General features: G+C 32.9%; 1 protein-coding gene across 9 annotated transcripts in view; it reads left to right on the forward strand.

Moving 5' to 3' along the window:
• MAPK10 (mitogen-activated protein kinase 10) overlaps window positions 1-18,408 on the forward strand; it is a 593,150-nt gene that overhangs the window by 513,848 nt on the left and 60,894 nt on the right. For 7 of the 9 annotated variants that reach the window (XM_043906261.1, XM_043906265.1, XM_043906267.1 and 4 more), the window contains 2 exons: window positions 13,233-13,415; window positions 18,109-18,233. In XM_043906261.1, the coding sequence (XP_043762196.1) occupies window positions 13,233-13,415; window positions 18,109-18,233 (308 nt within the window). Of the gene's footprint in view, window positions 1-1,522; window positions 1,595-13,232; window positions 13,416-18,108; window positions 18,234-18,408 lie in introns of all 9 variants that reach the window. The other 2 variants (XM_043906268.1, XM_043906260.1) reach the window with 1 other exon arrangement.

Here is an 18,408-nt window from a genome sequence, read left to right on the forward strand (position 1 = left end):
TAACACACACACATACAGTTAGAAAGCAATGGTGTTGGTTCTGCAGCAGAAAAAAAAATGAATATCTGCCAGAGATAACATAAAAGATATTTTTTCATTAAATAAAATATAGAAATAGATGTTTTTTGACTAGCAGATAGGTTTGTGGCAGAAATAACCTATTCCCAAATGTTTAAATTGATGCAGGCAAGAGAAAACCTTGCAAAAAAAAAAAAAAAAGAGAAAACCTTGCTTATTAAGCCTTTAGTTCTCTTTTTTAAAAAAATCTTTCTCTCCCACAATATCTCTAAAAAATAGATACATAGTAAATAACAACTTAGACTGGTCACTTTGATGATAAGACTATTTGCAATTCAAAAGCAAATTTTGTTTTAGAGAATTTTTTTGCCCTTTAATCAAAGTGCTCACAATACCAACCTCTTGTGAGACAGATATTATCTTGAATTCCAAATGCATTAATAATAAAGGGATGCACAACTGTTTGCTCTATCTTTTCCTGATCTTTTTGCATGTCACTTGCTTTCCTAAAATGGAAGCAAGACAAATTTGCTTCTCTGGGTATGCTTGTCACCTTCATAGCTATAACCGTTTCTTTGCAGTGATAACTCTGTTTAGGTATTTGGTCAAAGTTTGCATTTAACCTAAGTGAGAACTTCACTTGGGAAAGAATCTCGAGGAATTCTGTAAGGTCACTGCCAAATTGCAATATATAATTGGAAGAATAAATGGAGCAAAATTCTAGTGTGCTATCTTAATGTCTTTCCCTATTTGTTCCCCCTCAACTTCCCTTATTCTTCTAGGTTAATTTTCCTCATAAGAATGACCTATCTTTCTTTCTGAGTTTTCAGTAGGAACACGTGAGTAACCAAGGACAGTTAGAAAGCAATTGTTTTTATGAGAATAAGACAAAGCTTCCTGTTTAAAAACATACTTCTTTGGTAAGAGTCAATGAAACTGAACCAGCATATTCCAAAACACTCATTCTTGAACTGGCATTTCACTTCTGGAAATTTATTCATATTTATAAATAAGAGTAAGTGTGTTTTGTAAAAGAAACCCTTTCTTCTGAGGTTGCAGGCAGCTCAATCTTTCTTTTTTTTTCTTTCTCCAAGTATGGTATACAAAAGAATGAAAGAGAAACCAATTTGCATGTTTCCCACATTAACACAATCTAGAATAATTTATAATACAAATCAGTAGGATTCTAGGAGATGAATGCAAATTAGACCTTTTAAATCAGAACCTAAATTAATCATTGCATTATAATTGCAAAGTAATATTATCATACACTAGGTGGCATTGAATGGCATGGTTAGTTCAGTTGCATAGCAGAAAGGGCCCTGACATTCTTGTGTTCTTCCCACCCCACTGTTTTAAAGCACTGTTAAGTGTTTTAAAGCACTGGTATCCAGTCAGCAAAAGGTCAGACCATTGCTCCAAGGCCTGGGTAGTGAAGTGTTTTTGTTTATTTGCTGTTCTACTCCTGTCTTCTTGTTTATCTTCATTTCATTTTTGTTTTCAGTTGACATGTGGTCAGTAGGGTGCATCATGGGAGAAATGATAAAAGGTGCAGTGCTGTTTCCTGGCACTGATCGTATCCTTCTTAGAAGCCAGTGGTCTCTATGGGTAATATTTTCAATCAATTCCATTAGGTCTCCAATATAATACTATTGATGGTATATCCTCACCGCCCTTAGAGGGGTTCTATGAAACTCCAATGTCAAATGTATACCAGCTGGCATCATGGTAGAGTAACCTTGTCTGGTAGAAAGATTGTATGTAGATAATATTGTAACACATATGCAACATTCAAATGCTATCAAAAGATCTGCCTTAATTCAGTCTTATGAAGCTAATAACAATGATATACTCTATTATGTTTTACTGTTTTTTGTTGTGAAAGTGTTAGTCACTCAGTTGTATCAGTTGTTATATCCATAGCTAGATAATAAATGACAAAATCTTTTAGTTTAAGACTAAAGATTTATGCTTTTATACCATAAGAAGTATTCATTTGGCATGGAAATCTTTTATCAGTTAAATTTATGTTCACTCATAAATGCAATCAGTTTATTATTATCACATATTCAGAGAGCATTCATATGAATTTCCTTTAAAAAATGATCTTCTAAAATAATTTTTCTCGTGAGACAAAGTACTCAGGGCTGGTGCACTGGGAAGACCCAGAGGGATGGGATGGGGAGGGAGGCAGGAGCGGGGATCGGGATGGGGAACACATGTAAATCCATGGCTGATTCATGTCAATGTATGGCAAAAACCACTACAATATTGTAAAGTGATTAGCCTCCAACTAATCAAAATAAATGAAAAAAATAAATAAAATAAAATAATATTTCTCATTTCCTTAATTTCTAGGAATAATAGCTCCATTACTGCTTTTGTTCTCTCCACATTATTAACAAGTACAATGATTAAAACCTCATTAATTAATAATGATTACATGAAATATCCAAAGGAAACAAATGTATATCACTTGGTTAAGTAAAAGTGATCTCTTAAGCAGCTAATAATTAGCAAGTAAAGATTCTATAGGCTTTGCAGTATTAAAAAGATATGGACAGTGTGATTTAGTGTATGGGTTTATAATAACATTTTATTTAGTCAGTTAATAGATAAAATGATCATTACTTAAATGATCATCGTTCGAAAGCAAAATAGAGCCTATAATAATGGGGTTTTAATGTATAAAGTAAATCTAATTAATAATATTGTAGCCTAACCATGTAATTAGCCATTTACTTTGGGGATTAATATGTAACATATATTAAATGCATGCATATATTCTCTGTATTGTAAATTTACAAACTGACTGAATTAGGCACACAGTTTTTGTGGATAAAAATCTTAACATGAAATGTTTTATTTAGTTAAAAATAAAGCTGCACTACTTTTAACTCTATTCTTACTAAAAATATTTTTTTACGTTTTATATGACACACATTTATTTCTAAAAAATGTATGCCTATTTTGCAGTATTGTCTTCTGTATATACGTTTTACTAAATAGTATCTATAAATTTACCACATTCATGTTTATGTTAATACTGTTTAAAAAGTATGTTAGCATGATAAAAACTAAATTCCTTCAGATTGAAAAAAAGCAAACAAACAAGATTTCTCTGATACCCTGTGGATTATAAACTTGAATTTGGACTTTGAACGTGAATATGAAACAGTTAAGTTTTGCCTAATTTTTAGACATTTGATAAAAACAGACTCAATCTATTAACTTTGTACTCTTTGATATTTTAGAAGTTCATTTTGCTTGAATAATTGATGATTGAAATGAATTATTTGCCACCTGTAAATTAAAATGATTAATTTTCATTACTTTTCTTAAAATTGTTAAAGAAAATCAAATCAGATTTCCACAACTGAGTTATTAAAACAGATTAGCATTTCTTAGAATCCATTTTTTTTTTAAAGTTGCTTGGTTATCATTTCTTTACTTGATACCAAAATCCTTTATGAGTAAACCTTTGGGTTGCTGCTAATGTTAAGAAGTCTCAGATTGTCCTTTTAATACTTGAGTTTGGTATTTTTATTTTTGGTTATTTATGGAGCTCTTGTATAGGGATATATTTGTAAATTTTGGGAAGGGGAAAAGGTAATTATTTACCAAAGTGTCTTCTCTGAATGTCCAATGTGGTCTTTTCATAATTTCAAACATGTTGGTAATTTCAAATCAGAATTTTTCAAGCAAACAAATTATGAACACTCATTATTATAATGTTAAACTCTTAAAATACAAGACAGATTACTTATTTTTTGAAATGCCGTGTTATTAAACATGACATCTGAAAGTGGCAATAAAATTATATTTAATCTACTAGATATATAGTGTGTGTAGTATACATCTATACAATACATTGTAGGCAGTCTTATTATTTTTATTTAGCATATCATTTATATGAAGACATTCTCAAAATAAATGATTGATAAAAGTCAGTGCAATATGAGCTATACATGTCTTCTTAATACATAAAATAACAACAAAACTTAAAATAAAAGTACGGTCTTATACCCTTTATTTTTTATACCTAAACAAATTCACATTATTTTTAGCCTTGAGAGATTTAGCTAACCAAAAACAGTTCTTAAAATTTAATTCATTTTTATGCTACTTTATTCATAGCTGTATTTTTGTTCTGTGTGCCTAGTCACATAGTCATGCCCGATTTTTTGTGACTCCTGAACTGTAGCCCACCAGGCTCCGCTGTCCATGGGATTCTCCAGGCAAGAATACTGCAGTGGGTTGCCATATCCTTCTCCAGGGGATCTTAGCCCAGAGATTGAACCCAGGTTTTCCTGCATTGGAGGTGGATTTTTTACTGTCTAAGTCACCAGGGAAGCCCTTTATTAGTAGCTGTACTTTGATATATTTTAATTAAATTTTTATTCAAAGCAAATGTGTTTAACTCTCTACAGAAAAATCAGAATTCAACTACTGAGATACTTTTCTATTGGGAGGTCTCCTAATGAATTTCACCCTGGCAGACACTTTTACTTTAAAATTACAAAATATATTATGCAAGTGAATTAGAAGAATATTAAATTTATAGCTTTTGAAAAGATCAATAAAATGAGCACACATATATTACCACTCAGGCTAAAAAAGTAGAACATTATCAATACCTATGAACTTTTTCTGTGTGCTCCTGCTCGGTTATATCCTCTCTCTTCCCCAGAGGTTACCGCATTCCTAAAGGCATGTTTTTATAATCTCTTGGACTTTCCTTATATTTTTACCCCATACATATTTATCCCTAAACAACATATCACTTAGTTTTATCCATTTTACATATTGTGCTATTATTATTTTGTGACTTACTTTTTTTTGGAAAGCAAGCTTTTTTTGAAGTTAGCATTATATTTTTAAGATTTATCCATGTTGATACATCAGAAATTGTTCATTCATTTTCATTGCTGTATAGCATTCCAGTATATGAGTGTTCTATTAATACAATAAATCTGTTCTTCTATAAATAGACTTTGGAATATATTGAGTTTTTGTTTTTACTTTTACAAACAATGAATATATGTTTCTAGGAGCACATGGACAAGATTCTTTATGATAAATGCCTGGGATCATTGTTATTGTTTAGTTGCTAAGTCACGTACCATGCCACTCTAGGATTTTACAGGCAACAATAAGAGTAGGTTGCCATTTCCTTTTCCAGGTGATCTTTTCCACCCAGGAGTTGAACCTGAGTCTCCTACTTGGCAGGCAGATTCTTTACCACTGAACTATCTGGGAAGTCACACCAGAACGCATGGGTGTGCACATTTTAAGTTTGACTATGTCTTGATAACATCAGATTGATTTTCAGAGTAACAGTATATATATAAAAGTAACTGTCTACTCCACATTCAAACCAACTCTTGATATTATCAGATTTGTTTTTAAATTTATTAGCAATCTCCTGGATGTAAAATCCTATTCATTGGAGCTTTTATTTATATTTTCTTTGCAAGCATCTTTTCCTATTTACTGGCATTTAGTATTTCCTCCTGGTAATATATCTTTTGTTTTTTACAACAAATTTTTAAATTGTATTTTTAAAAACTAATTTATAGGAGCTCTTTCTTTATTCTGGTACCTAACCTTTGTCCATTTTATGTGGTGCAAATATCCTTTCCCTTATTTAGAATATTTTGCCATTTTATTTTATATTGATTTTGGAATTTGCAATTTGCTTTTTTTATAGTTCATGTATTTGTTTTGTCTTTCTTAAGAATCCTTTGATGCGTTTATATTCTCTTTTAGTTTTGGTGTGAATGTTTTAAAGTTTAATTCTTTTATATTTAAGCTTCTAGTTCACTTGGAAATTATTTTTGTGTATGGTGTGAAAGAGGAATTTAATTTCCAGTTACTGACTGAGGAAGAATAGCTAATTCTTTCATGGTTCTATAATGCTGTCTTTGTCATAAGTTTTCACATTTAGGGGGAAAGGGTGTTAGATTCTTGGCTCTGTATTCTGTTTCATTATGAGTTGTTTTTTTTTATCTATCTCTATACCACAACTACCCTTTCTTAATGAATACAAGTGTATAATACACACATATCGGATAAGTATCTTCCTTCTTTGTCTTCTTCAGAAGTACCTTAGCTATTAATGAGCTATTGCTTTTCCTCAAATATTTTAGAATTGGCTTGCTAACTTCTGTAAAATGATCCCTATTTGCATTTATTTTGGAATTGTATTGAATCTATAGTTCAGTTTGTGGAGAATTTCTGTTTTAATTCAAATAATTTTTATCTCTTTCCTGAACACACAAGGATCTTACCACATACTAATAATTTAGATCATTACTGTACCAATTTAAATATGCTATCTATGCTCAGTATTTTAGTTCTTTTCTTTGAACTTCATAAATCAACACTATCATTTGGTTATGTAAAGGTAGAGTTTGTTTAGATTTACCCTTATGATTATAATTTTCTTGGCTTATCGGTATTTCTTGCAATTTGACCCTTTACTTTGGGATTATTTTCTTTCCTTCTGAAGTATATCCTTTAGAAGTTCTTTAGAAGTCTTTGATGATAAAGCTGTTTTCTGATTTGCATTCCCTACTAGAAAGATAGTTTTGTTGGATATAGAATTTTAGATTGAGAGTTATTTCTTCCAGCATTTTAGAAGTGTTTTTCCACTGGTTTATTCTCTTTAATATTACTGTTGAATAATTAGCTGTCAGTGTGATAGTCATCTTTGGACATACTCTGTCTTTTTTCCCTTCTTTCATTTAGTAATTTTTTTCTTGATCTTTGGTTAGTTGCTGTTTCTCTCTCATGTGACTAGGTCTGGATATCTTTTTACTTATCTCTCAGGATTCCCTTTGTTACCTAAATTTCAACCTTTCTCCAATTCCTGGAATTTCTCAATTTTTGTTTCTTTGAATACTTTCCATATTCTTCAAGTTATCTCCTTGAAAAACTCTAATTGAAAATAAAATAGACATTTATTTATTCAACAAATATTTTGAGCACTTGCTATGTGCTTATATCTAGAGATATACATGTAAAGAAAACTGATAAAAATCCTTGTCATCATGAAATTTAAAATAAAAGGCATGGTATATTATATTAGACGGTCTTAACAACTAAGGGAAAAGAGGGATCAAAGTGCTAGGGTGGAGGAGGCAGGGATTTTCTCCTTTCTTTTCGAATTGAAACATAAAAAGTTTTGTCAAGTATGCCTCATATAGCATGTTTTCTTTACCTCATATAAACTTCATTGTCCCGTCTAAACCTTTTTTTTACATAGTGTTATATCCAGAAATGAGTGTAATCTTTCAGAGAGGTTTTCACAGAATAGAGTAGAGAGTTACCAAAACTGTTAAATAGAATTTTGTATTTCTTTTAGTGTTAGGAGATGTTTGTATCAGCTATTTTGCTTAAAGTCATTTTATTTACCAATTTTTAAAAGACCTCAACATTTTTCACTTACAAAATGCAGATGTCAATTTAAATGATTTCCAAGACATCTTCCAGTTTCAAAATGCAGGTAGAGTCAGATCTAGTCTTTATAAGCCAGAATATAATGCAGTTGGAGGAAGGTGTTATGTAAAGAAAAAATTAATATTACAAATGCAAAACTAGGCATAGAATTTTGTAAGGGACTTGTACAAATGAGTGGCCCTAAAGATTAACCCTCAATAGCTTAATGAAAATTCTACACTGTGATACATATTAACATATATTAATTTGCTTATATGTGAAATGTCTCTTCAATATTTTTTGCTTTGAAATATCAGCCTCTGGATATTTCATGTTCCACAGTATTCCATGAGCAATCAGCTGCCAGTGAACAAATAGCCTTTTACTCAAACTGTCAGCTTTGACTTTTTCAAAGTGTTATTAGCTTATAATATTTCCCCTTCCTGTGCTCATTTATAATGAAAACAGATGTTATAATTTTTCATTGTCGCTCATTCATATTTCATATTTCTAGAATTTGAGGGGGACTTTCAAGAGGAAAATAACACTTTTCAAATGAAAAAAAGTAAAAATATTTTTAAAGTAGCATAAAACTCAAGACATAACCATGAAAATCTGAATCCAGGCCTTTGTCATATGCATATAATTTCTAGCCTGAATTTTACAATGTCCTCAGAAGTGAGAATTCTTTGAGAACAAATTTTATCATAGAGAAATATGGAATAATTACTGGAAAATAGTCAAATAGTTTGAACTTATATTGAATAGCTTTTATACTTCCCATGAGTAGCACTCTATATAACATGATATCAACCTGTATTTTTATGATGGCAACATGTAATTTCAATCCTTCTATAGGTATTGGTGAGTAGAACCCCTTTTTCTCTGCATGGAGCTTATGTATGACACTTGTCATCATTTCCCATGGTATTTTCAGGAAAGTGACATGGGGAAAAGGAACAAACATTAGGATTTTTCTTTCCCTGTCATATTTCCATGTGAACAACCCCTAAGTTTTCCATAGCAAAAGGTGTGGAATAATCTTTTGGTGAAATTGACCCTAAACTAATCTGTGTCATAAAACTGAAACAGGTTAGTACTTTATTCTTATATCTGGACTTATTTTTTCACAAGATATTGTATTTCTCAAATATACCAGGGGCCACCTGGATTGCAATTACTGTGATGTTTCTTAATGACATCACCTCAAGCATATGCATTCAGAATCTTGTAGATCAATGGGGAGAGAGGAGTGATCTATATTTTTATAAGTTCCCTAAGTTATGAATATTCAGTTTGGGGACTGCAGTTTTTTTTTATCATGATGCCTAACACATAGCATGCATACCTCTACCTCCTATTGCACATTCGTTGCAGATATAAATACAAGGCTAACATAAAGCCACCCAATAATACTCAACTCAGTGCCAACCAGGTAGCTGCTTGGCTTGCAAGATAAAGTAGTCACTCCTGGAACTTTTCTAAAGACAGTACTCTTAAACAATATTATCTTTAAAAGCATAGTTAAGAATTTGGGGACAAACACTGATATTCTTTAGGTTGTGAATAGATGTCAAAATTTTTGCACAGAATATTGAATATAAGGTATAGAGCAGAGTAAAGAGCAAATCTGAATTCACAAAGGTGTCAACTCTGGAAACCATATTCATCATAAGAAAAAGTAATCAATGGAAAAACAAAACAGAGATAAAATAATTCAAAGGGCATAGTAAACTGAAGCCACTAAACAACACTTTATGATCCCACTTGAAAGTGAAGTCGCTCAGTCACATCTGACTTTTTGCGACCCCATGGACTGTAGCCTACCAGCCTCTTCTGTCCCTGGGATTTTCCAGGCAAGGGTACTGAAGTGGGTTGCTGTTTCCTTCTCCAGGGAATCTTCTCAACCCAGGGATTGAACCCGGGTCTCCTGCATTGCAGGCAGATACTTTACCATTTGAGCTGCCAGGGAAGCCACTTGATTCCACTTGGTAGCCTCTGAAAGCTTAAATGTACATGGTATAAATTATGACCCCAAATATCCAGAAAATAGTAAGGCATTATTCATACATTAGGCTCAAGGCAGTTTGTTATATATTTTAGAAAGTTTCTTAACCAAGGAAGTTAATGTAAAAGGAGGACATTAAATGTAAGTTCTTGGCTAACTGGCAAAAATTAGCTGGAATGATTTCCAATCTTAGGATTTCAAATAATCAGTTTTATAATCCATACTTTGTTTCTTTCATCTATTACAATACTACTTATTGAAGACGTTAGTAGCAAATAGTTGTGTATTATCTTATCATACTCTATTTGAGAAACCAAACTTTTTATGACTATCTTTATGTAGTGAATTTAGAACTAGATGAGAATATTGTCAAGTAATTTATGCTAGATGACATTTTAGTTTTTATTAAATACATTTGATAATTATGTTGTATGATGATTTCTGAACTAGTAGATCAAAAATATACATTTTTTGCATTTTTGATGACTGCACATGCTGGAATCTGTAGGTATTCATATCCTTACTCATATAGTAGAAAAATGATGACTTATTAGTGTTCTAAAGCAGAGGAATTGTTTTACAAAAATAATTTTGGTTATTCTTTTAAAAAATATTTACTATTTTAAATTAACATATAATCATAAAAACCTAGTTAATATTTTCTGTACTTTTAAAAGTATAATCATTGTGGAAATCTGATGATTAAAAAATTCTTTTAAAATGTATCACTTTATTTTCTATTTAAATGTTAATAAAATTAGTTGTTTTATGTGAATAAGTTGGCCTAATAGATTAAGGAAGCAGTTTCAGAGGCATTCTTTAAGAGGGATTGCCTCTGACAAGCATACGATCAATTTTATGGCAAAATTGAAGTAATATTTACTACATCAGTTCCAGACTTGCTCTTTTTTCTTACTGGAATCCTTGGAACAAGTCCTGGGTTTAGAGCCAGGAAATATTATTTCTAGTATTGGATTGTATTTGTTTGTTTATGATTATAGAGAAAACTCACATGGTTAACTCAGTTGTTAATGATGCAATCCTGTGAATGCCTGTAAAACAAGTTCTTAGTGCTTAAATGTACTAGTCATGTTTTTGGGAAGAAAGAGCTTGAAATGGATTGGTTAAAATAAAGGCACCCAATTTTAAAGATGACTATACCACATATTTACAGTTAGAACAATCAAGTATTTCATTGCCAATAATAAAGAGATTAATGTTTCTTTTTGGTTAAACCATTACATCAAGGACCATAACAGTGTTTCATCTAAAGAGCGATCTAAGGTAGGAAGATAAGCCGAGTGCTTCTAGAGGCTTTAATTATAACTTTTAATAAGAAACATTTTAATAGTTCTTATTTAATTAATTCCAGAACATTTGACTCTCCTTAAACTTCCCTGGTGGCTCAGCTGGTAAAGAATCTGCCTGCAATGTGGGAGACACGGGTTCAATTCATGGGTTGGGAAGATCCCTTGGAGAAGGGAACGGCTACCCACTCCAGTATTCTGGCCTGGAGAATTCCGTGGACTATATCGTCCATTGGGTTGCAAAAAGTCGGACACGACTGAATGACTTTCACTTTTTCTGAAACTTTACTGTAAAAAAACCATGCAATTGTTTTGGAAATGTTACTTTAAAAACAATTCACTTTTTAATTAAATAACTGTTTCAAGTATTAGTTATTCAGTAGTGTCTGACTCTTTGTGACCCCGTGGACTGTAACCTGTCAGGCTCCTCTGTTCGTGGAATTCTCCAGGCAAGAATACCAGAGTGGGTATCCATTCCCTTCTCCAGGGGATCTTCCTACCCAGGGATCAAACCTGGGTCTCCTTCATTATAGGCAAATTATTTATCACCTGAGCCACCATACTGCTAGCTAAAAATAACTATACTAGTGTGTTGGGAATATTTTGCTAACTTTGTTAGAAGATTCCTTTACAGAAAATCTGATAACTTCTTTGCCCTGATCAAATCTTTAGAATTCTCAAGAAGCTTGACCACTGATTAAATAATCTCCTGTTAGGACATGATAACTGAACTGTATTAAACAGTAGATCTCTTTTCATAATTTACAGTATAAGCATTGAGGTTTATTTAACTGTATTAATGTTTTCTATTTAAAATATATCTAAGTAATTCTAGCTTACCTATTATCCATAGTACTAACATAAGTTTTTGTCTAAGAGTAATCTTTAACTCTAATCTTTTGCGTTTTTTTACTTCATTCTTAATGATTCTCATTTACTACTATATATTCTCATACACATGGTAACTGAGATGAATTTTTGAGAGATGTTCTTGTTTAATTATTTCTATCATTTTGTAAAGGAATATTCTTCAGTTTTTCCCTCCCTTACTTCATTTCTTGATATTACACAATCATACTGTTTTTCATCCTAATAACTGAGAGGATATATAATTTAAATTTTATTCAGCTAGATTATAAGAGAAATAAAAGAGCATTTGCAAGTTAGCTTGGTTTTACCTTTTTTCAGTCATCTATCTACATTGCGTTACATATTTATTTTTGTTAAATATAGTTAATTTTGTCTTTTGTCAGGACTATCCATCTTTTTTAGTTCAATGCTATAGAAAAACTGGGGGTAACAATTTTACAAATCTTAATTAAATAATATTATAGTAACATTCCCTGAACTGTCACAAATTGCATTAGCAGAAATGAGTTAACTTTAAAGATAGAGTTATAGAATTAGCAACACTGGAGAGAACTCTGCCTGTGGTATTGGATTTCAGAATTTCTAAGGCCTCTGTCTTTCATTGACACATGGCAAGGAAATCTATTTGAAATCAACTTCTTCCAGTTGACTATTCAGAGTTTTCATGAGTGGTATTTATCATTCTCAAGCTCTGATATATCAAATATCTATGAAAGATGAAAAAGAAAATCTCAATCAGTGGGTGTGCCTGTCAAAGACCCCCAGTTTTGGAAGTATTAGTTTTCATAGAGAGGTAATGTTTTGCTTGTAAAATTCCCCATGTTTAACATGCGTTTGAAACGCAGGCACTTGGATGAAATCTGCCTTGAATTGAACATTCTATGTTTACCTTCATATTTCATTGAATATTATAATATTCAGGATACAAGGCACTATTATCAGAAGTAAAAAAATGGGTATGAAACTACAACTGCTTTGATAAACAGAATCTTTTAAGTCTTTGATGAAGAGTTAATGAGTTATTATCATGCTGATTCTATTTGTAATGTGCATGAGTCAAAAAAATTAACAGACAAGGAAATTTCCCATTTTCTTGAGAACAGGAGGAAAAAAGAATCTTATAAAGAATTTAAGAAAAATATAGATGAATCTTATAAAATATTTATTCATCTGTCATTTTTAGGAAATAAATGATTGGAATAATTTCATGATAATATTATTATATGTCATTATAATTTTTCTCTTCCAAATAACATGGCTATATAGAAGTTTAACTCAATTAAAGAAATTTTTGTGTTATTTAAATACCTTTCCATTGACACAACCCAGAGTCTCTTTCATGATATTATATTTTGTTATGTAATGCTAATTTCTCAAAAGTGTATGTGTTCTCAAAGTGAATTTAAAATTCCAAGAGGATTCACTGCCTGACAATCTGATTTTATATTTTTGTCCTTTGTTGTTTTTTTTAAAACTTCACTTGTGTTATTGACTATTCAGAATTCTGAGAAGCAGTCAGTCACCCAGCTAGTGAAAGGCAAGAGCTGGTGGCCTGCACTTGTTTTTGCCCTTAACTATTCAATTCTCAGATATTGACCAGTGGAATAAGGTTATTGAGCAACTAGGAACACCATGTCCAGAATTCATGAAGAAATTGCAACCCACTGTAAGAAACTATGTGGAGAATCGGCCCAAGTATGCAGGACTCACCTTCCCCAAGCTCTTTCCAGATTCCCTCTTCCCAGCGGACTCTGAGCACAATAAACTCAAAGGTAAGCCCTTCAGGGATAACTTCAGAACCACTGCGTGGGTGATGCAGACCACAGAGACACCTCTCCCGATGCTGGGAAAATTGAGCGCAGGAGGAGAAGGAGGCGACAGAGGATGAGATGGTTGGATGGCATCACTGACTCAATGGACATGAGTTTGAGCAAACTTAGGGAGATGGTGAATGATAGAAAAGCCTGTCATGCTGCAATCCATGGGGTCACAAAGAGTTGGACATGACTTAGCAACTGAACAACAACCTCAATTTAAGAAGAGGTATTTTTAAAAGATCCTCCTTACAAAGGGAGAGTAATCAAGGATTTTAAAATTTTCTGGTTATCTAGCGAGAAGACTAGCAATAAAGTGTGTGACAGTGGTATGGGTTAACTATTCATGGGCTTATTTAGAATCTAAAATTATTTTGCAATGTTAACGCTAAAAGAACAACATTATATATATATTGAAGCAATTGTTCCAGTTATTTTTATATTCTGGAAAATATTTTAAACACAAGATTTTCATTATAAATATTGAAACTATAGATGTTTGAGTTTTATTTATATTTTACTAAATGCTTAACCACCATTTTTTATTTTAGAGTGACAAATGAGATTTTTACTTTCACATTTTGTTTTCAACATAAAGACTTTCATTAATAAGTAATTTTTTCTACTACTATGTCTGCCATTATGAACTTTAGTAATGAATCTTAATTTCTTACCCACAAAATGGGAATCATAAGGACTTCTTTATAGGACTGAAGACAGAATAAATTTGGCAAGGTATAAAGTATAATATAAGTAATATTTTAATATTTTAATTCTTATTCTAACTTAGGACATTTCAGAAATTGGGGATATGAAGCAAATCTGCTTTTTTTCCTTTGCTGGGGAAAGGAATCCTATCCCTTAAAATCTCTGTGAACTTGGGCAAGTTATCTAATCTTTCTGTACCTTCTTTAACAAACTAAAGCAGGAAGTGTCTATCTTATAGGATCATTGGGAGGATTAGTTGAATAATTTGTCAAGTGCTTAGAACACTGCCTGTCTCACACTAAATGCTCAGTAACTGTTAGATATAAAAATAATAATTAATATTTATTAATTATAAAATTATTATTTACAGTGGATCTATGTTGTTGTTCGGTTGCTATGTTGTCTCTGACTCTTTGTGACCCCATGGACTGCAGCACACCAGGCTCCTCTGTCCTCTATCTCCTGGAATTTGCTCAAATTCACATCCAGTGAGTCAGTGATGCTATTCAACTATCTTATCCACTTCTACCCTCTTCTCCTTTTGCCTTCAACCTTTCACAGTATCAGGGTCTTTTCCAATGAGTTGGCTCTTCACATCAGGTGGTCAAAGTATTGGAACTTCAGCTTCCCCTGCAACCTCATGAACTTTACAGTGCATGGAATTCTCCAGGCCAAAATACTGGAGTGGGTAGCCTTTCCCTCCTCCAGGGGATCTTCCCAACCCAGGGATCAAACCCAGGTCTGCCGCATTGCAGGCGGATTCTGTACCAGCTGAGCCACAAGGGAAGCCCAAGAATACTGGAGTGGGTAGTCTATCCCTTCTTCAACGGATCTTCCTGACCCAGGAATCGAACCGGGGTCTCCTGCTTTGCAGGTGGATTCTTTACCAACTGAGCTATTAGGGAATCCCCCCCAAAAGGACACACAATTATGAAATTTTACTGCAAATGTTCAGTGGACAATTAATTAGTTACAGATTAAATGTACAGACTTAATTTATGCTTAATATAGAATTAAATGAGATGGAGAAACCGAAATATAGTGTTACAACTTTCCAGGGTCATATTATCTTCTCCAGACTTCCATCTGGTGGCTTTTAAATTAAGTAGTGTTGTTTCTGTGTTTGTGACACTTTCGTTGTACAGTTGGGTTTCTTCCTTCAGCTACCTCTGCCACACTCTTAATTTTATAATTATTAAATTATAATTGTAATACAAAATCAACAAATTATAAAGAATTACACAAATAATCAAAGGGAAGGATTTATTCTACCATTATTAAAGAGTGTAAGACATTTACTTGCAAACAAAAGAATGGAAGATGAAGAATTAAAATCTTTTCCTCTTCCTCATTTTGTCCCTTCCAAGCGGTATTGATGATTGTTTCTTGGTGAGATGATTTGGTGTTCCAGTAGTTCATTCTCCCATTGATGAGGAGACCACCCCAACCCCTACTCTTCCATGAGCAGAAATGTGGGTGATATGAGAACCTGTGGAGTGTGTGAGTCTGGGTATAAAATCAGTTACAAATCAAAGAGGTCTTGAACCAATGAAATAGACATAGACCTGTTAGCTTAACAATCAGAGAAAGTAATACTGAAAATCATTGTGTATTTCTGTACTTTTGTCATTCTTGTGAACTTCAAAGTGTCAATTTGGAAGTAGCAGAAATTAAGTGTTTAGAATTGCGATCCCCAGAAAAATGACTAACAGAAATAAAAAATCTTCCAGTAATTTAACTAGTGATTTTAAAAAATATATAATTAGTATAAATAAATGTGAATGTTTTATTAAAATGTAATAACACAGGAAATACAAATGCTGTAGATGTGAAAAATAGATTGCCACATTTTAAATCTAATATAATCAAAATTATGAAGAAGTACATAAAACTAGAAGGGAATATATTAATAATAAGAATGATTGCTTCCAGATGGTGGGGAAGGTTGGATTTTATGTTTTATGTAATTTCAAAACTTTATAATTAACCATACTTCATTAATAATAAACAATTGCTAATTAAAAGTTGGTACATATTCATGAATTCAAACACACTGCCTTTTTCCTAATTTAGCAAACCAGTTTAGATTTTACTTTCTTTAATTTGAAGTCTTACCATGTTTGGAATAAATTGAATATTTTCATCATCAAAATTTCCAAATCAGTTTGGATCCTTATTTTCTGAAACATTTTATGTATTTTCAGATATGTTTAGAGCATCCTTTAGAAAAGTTAGGGGCTTCCCTGGTGGCTTAGATGGTAAAGAATCCACCTGTGATGCAGGAGACCATGGTTTGATCCCTGGGTTGGGAAGATCCTCTGGAGAAGGCAATGGCTACCCACTCCAGTATTCTTGCCTGGAAAATCCCATGGTCAGAGGAACCTGATGGCTACAGTCCATGGGGTTACACACACACAGTCAGACATGACTGAGCAACTAATAACTTCACTCAACAATGTTATTAAATAAATACATTTACTGATTATCACTGTGCAAATTTTTTGTATCCCTAGCATCTGAAACTGTACCTGGCACACAATAGATGATGTATATTTAATAAATTGAATATTGAATAAATAAACAAGATTCCCTGCATCAATTTGGTTACGAAGTCTTATGGATTTTTTCTCTCAGATTTGCCCCTTCCCTCTATCCTTGAAGCTTCTGCTCCCATTAAAGTCCTCATTATCTCTCCCATTCTCAAAAAGTCACCTGTGACTTCCTTGCCTCCCTCTAGATATGCTTTGTCCTTTTTTTGCAGCTCTGAAGTTTTAAAATAAGTGGTGTACACTCACTTTGTTTCCTTTTAAAAAACAATTCTTTTAAGTTTATTTTTAATTATGCAAGCAATACATGTACAAATTTTCTTCCTCTCAGAGGTACCAATGATTTTCAATTTGTCTCTGATCCTTGCAGAATTTTTCTATGCATTTACATCCATAAATAAAGAGAGAGATAAAGGTTTGTTGTTTTATTGGGAAGAGGCAGATTTATACAGTAGCATCAGGATCTATGGGTCATTCTGCAGTTATTTTTTCACTTAATACCACGTCCATGTGAATGCATATGAAAATGAAAGTTGCTCAGTCGTGTCTGACACTTTGCGACCCCATGGACTGTAGCCTGCCAGGCTTAAAACTGCCAAACCTAATTGGTACAGGTGGATGACTCTTGAGAGTCCTTTGGGCTGCAAGGAGATCAAACCAGTCGATCCTAAAAGAAAGCAGCCCCAAACATTCATTGGAAGGACTGATGCTGAAGCTCCAATGCTTTGACCACCTGGCAAGAAGAGCTGACTCATTGGAAAAGACCCTGATGCTGGGAAAGATAGAAGGCAGGAGGAGGAGGGGGTGGCAGAGGATGAGATGGTTAGACAGCATCACCAACTCAATGGACATGAAGTTGAGCAAACTCCAGGCGATGGTGAAGGACAGGGAAGTCTGGTGTGCTGCAGTCCATGGGGTTGCAAAGAGCTGAGCATGACTTAGTGACTGAACACAGCAGCGTTTAGATTGTTTAAAGTGTTTGATCCGTGACCCGTGATTCAGTGAGCGTCTTTTCTGGATGCTTTTCCTGAACATGTGCAATTGTTTCTCTAGGCTGTACGCCTACAAGTGCAACTGTTGGGTCATAAGGTATTCACATTTAAAATTTAAAAAAATACTCCCAAATGTGCCCTCTAAAAAAATCTTTATCAATTTACACTGCAACTAACATGAATGAGATTATTGAATATTATGCCATGTTTTATTTGTGCATATTTGATGGATAAAAAATATTTCATTGTTTCATTTTGCATTTCCCTAAACACTTGGTGAAATTAGCTGATGTTTGGAAGGAAGGTGCTAATTGACTTTTTAAAAAATATTTTTCCCTCCAAAAAATTTCCTTGCCAAAATCAAAATTTAACAATTTTTTTTCCTCGTTCATTTTTTTTTTTCAGCCAGCCAAGCCAGAGACTTGCTGTCAAAGATGCTAGTGATTGACCCAGCAAAAAGGATATCAGTGGATGACGCCTTACAACATCCATACATCAATGTCTGGTACGACCCTGCTGAAGTGGAGGCGGTAAGGTTTAGGCTTGTTTTATTTTCTCTCCACAAGCAAATCATAGTAACTGGGTGCTCCACGGTGTGCAATGAAAGAGAGTTAGAATCCAAAAGAATTCTCATAAAATTGCTAAGCTACTATCTTCCCTTCTAAAAGTTATTTTCTTCAACCTGTGTCTTGAGTTGCATTTTTT

The sequence above is a fragment of the Cervus elaphus genome, chromosome 6 (assembly GCF_910594005.1).
Source record: "Cervus elaphus chromosome 6, mCerEla1.1, whole genome shotgun sequence".
Lineage (NCBI taxonomy): Eukaryota > Metazoa > Chordata > Mammalia > Artiodactyla > Cervidae > Cervus > Cervus elaphus.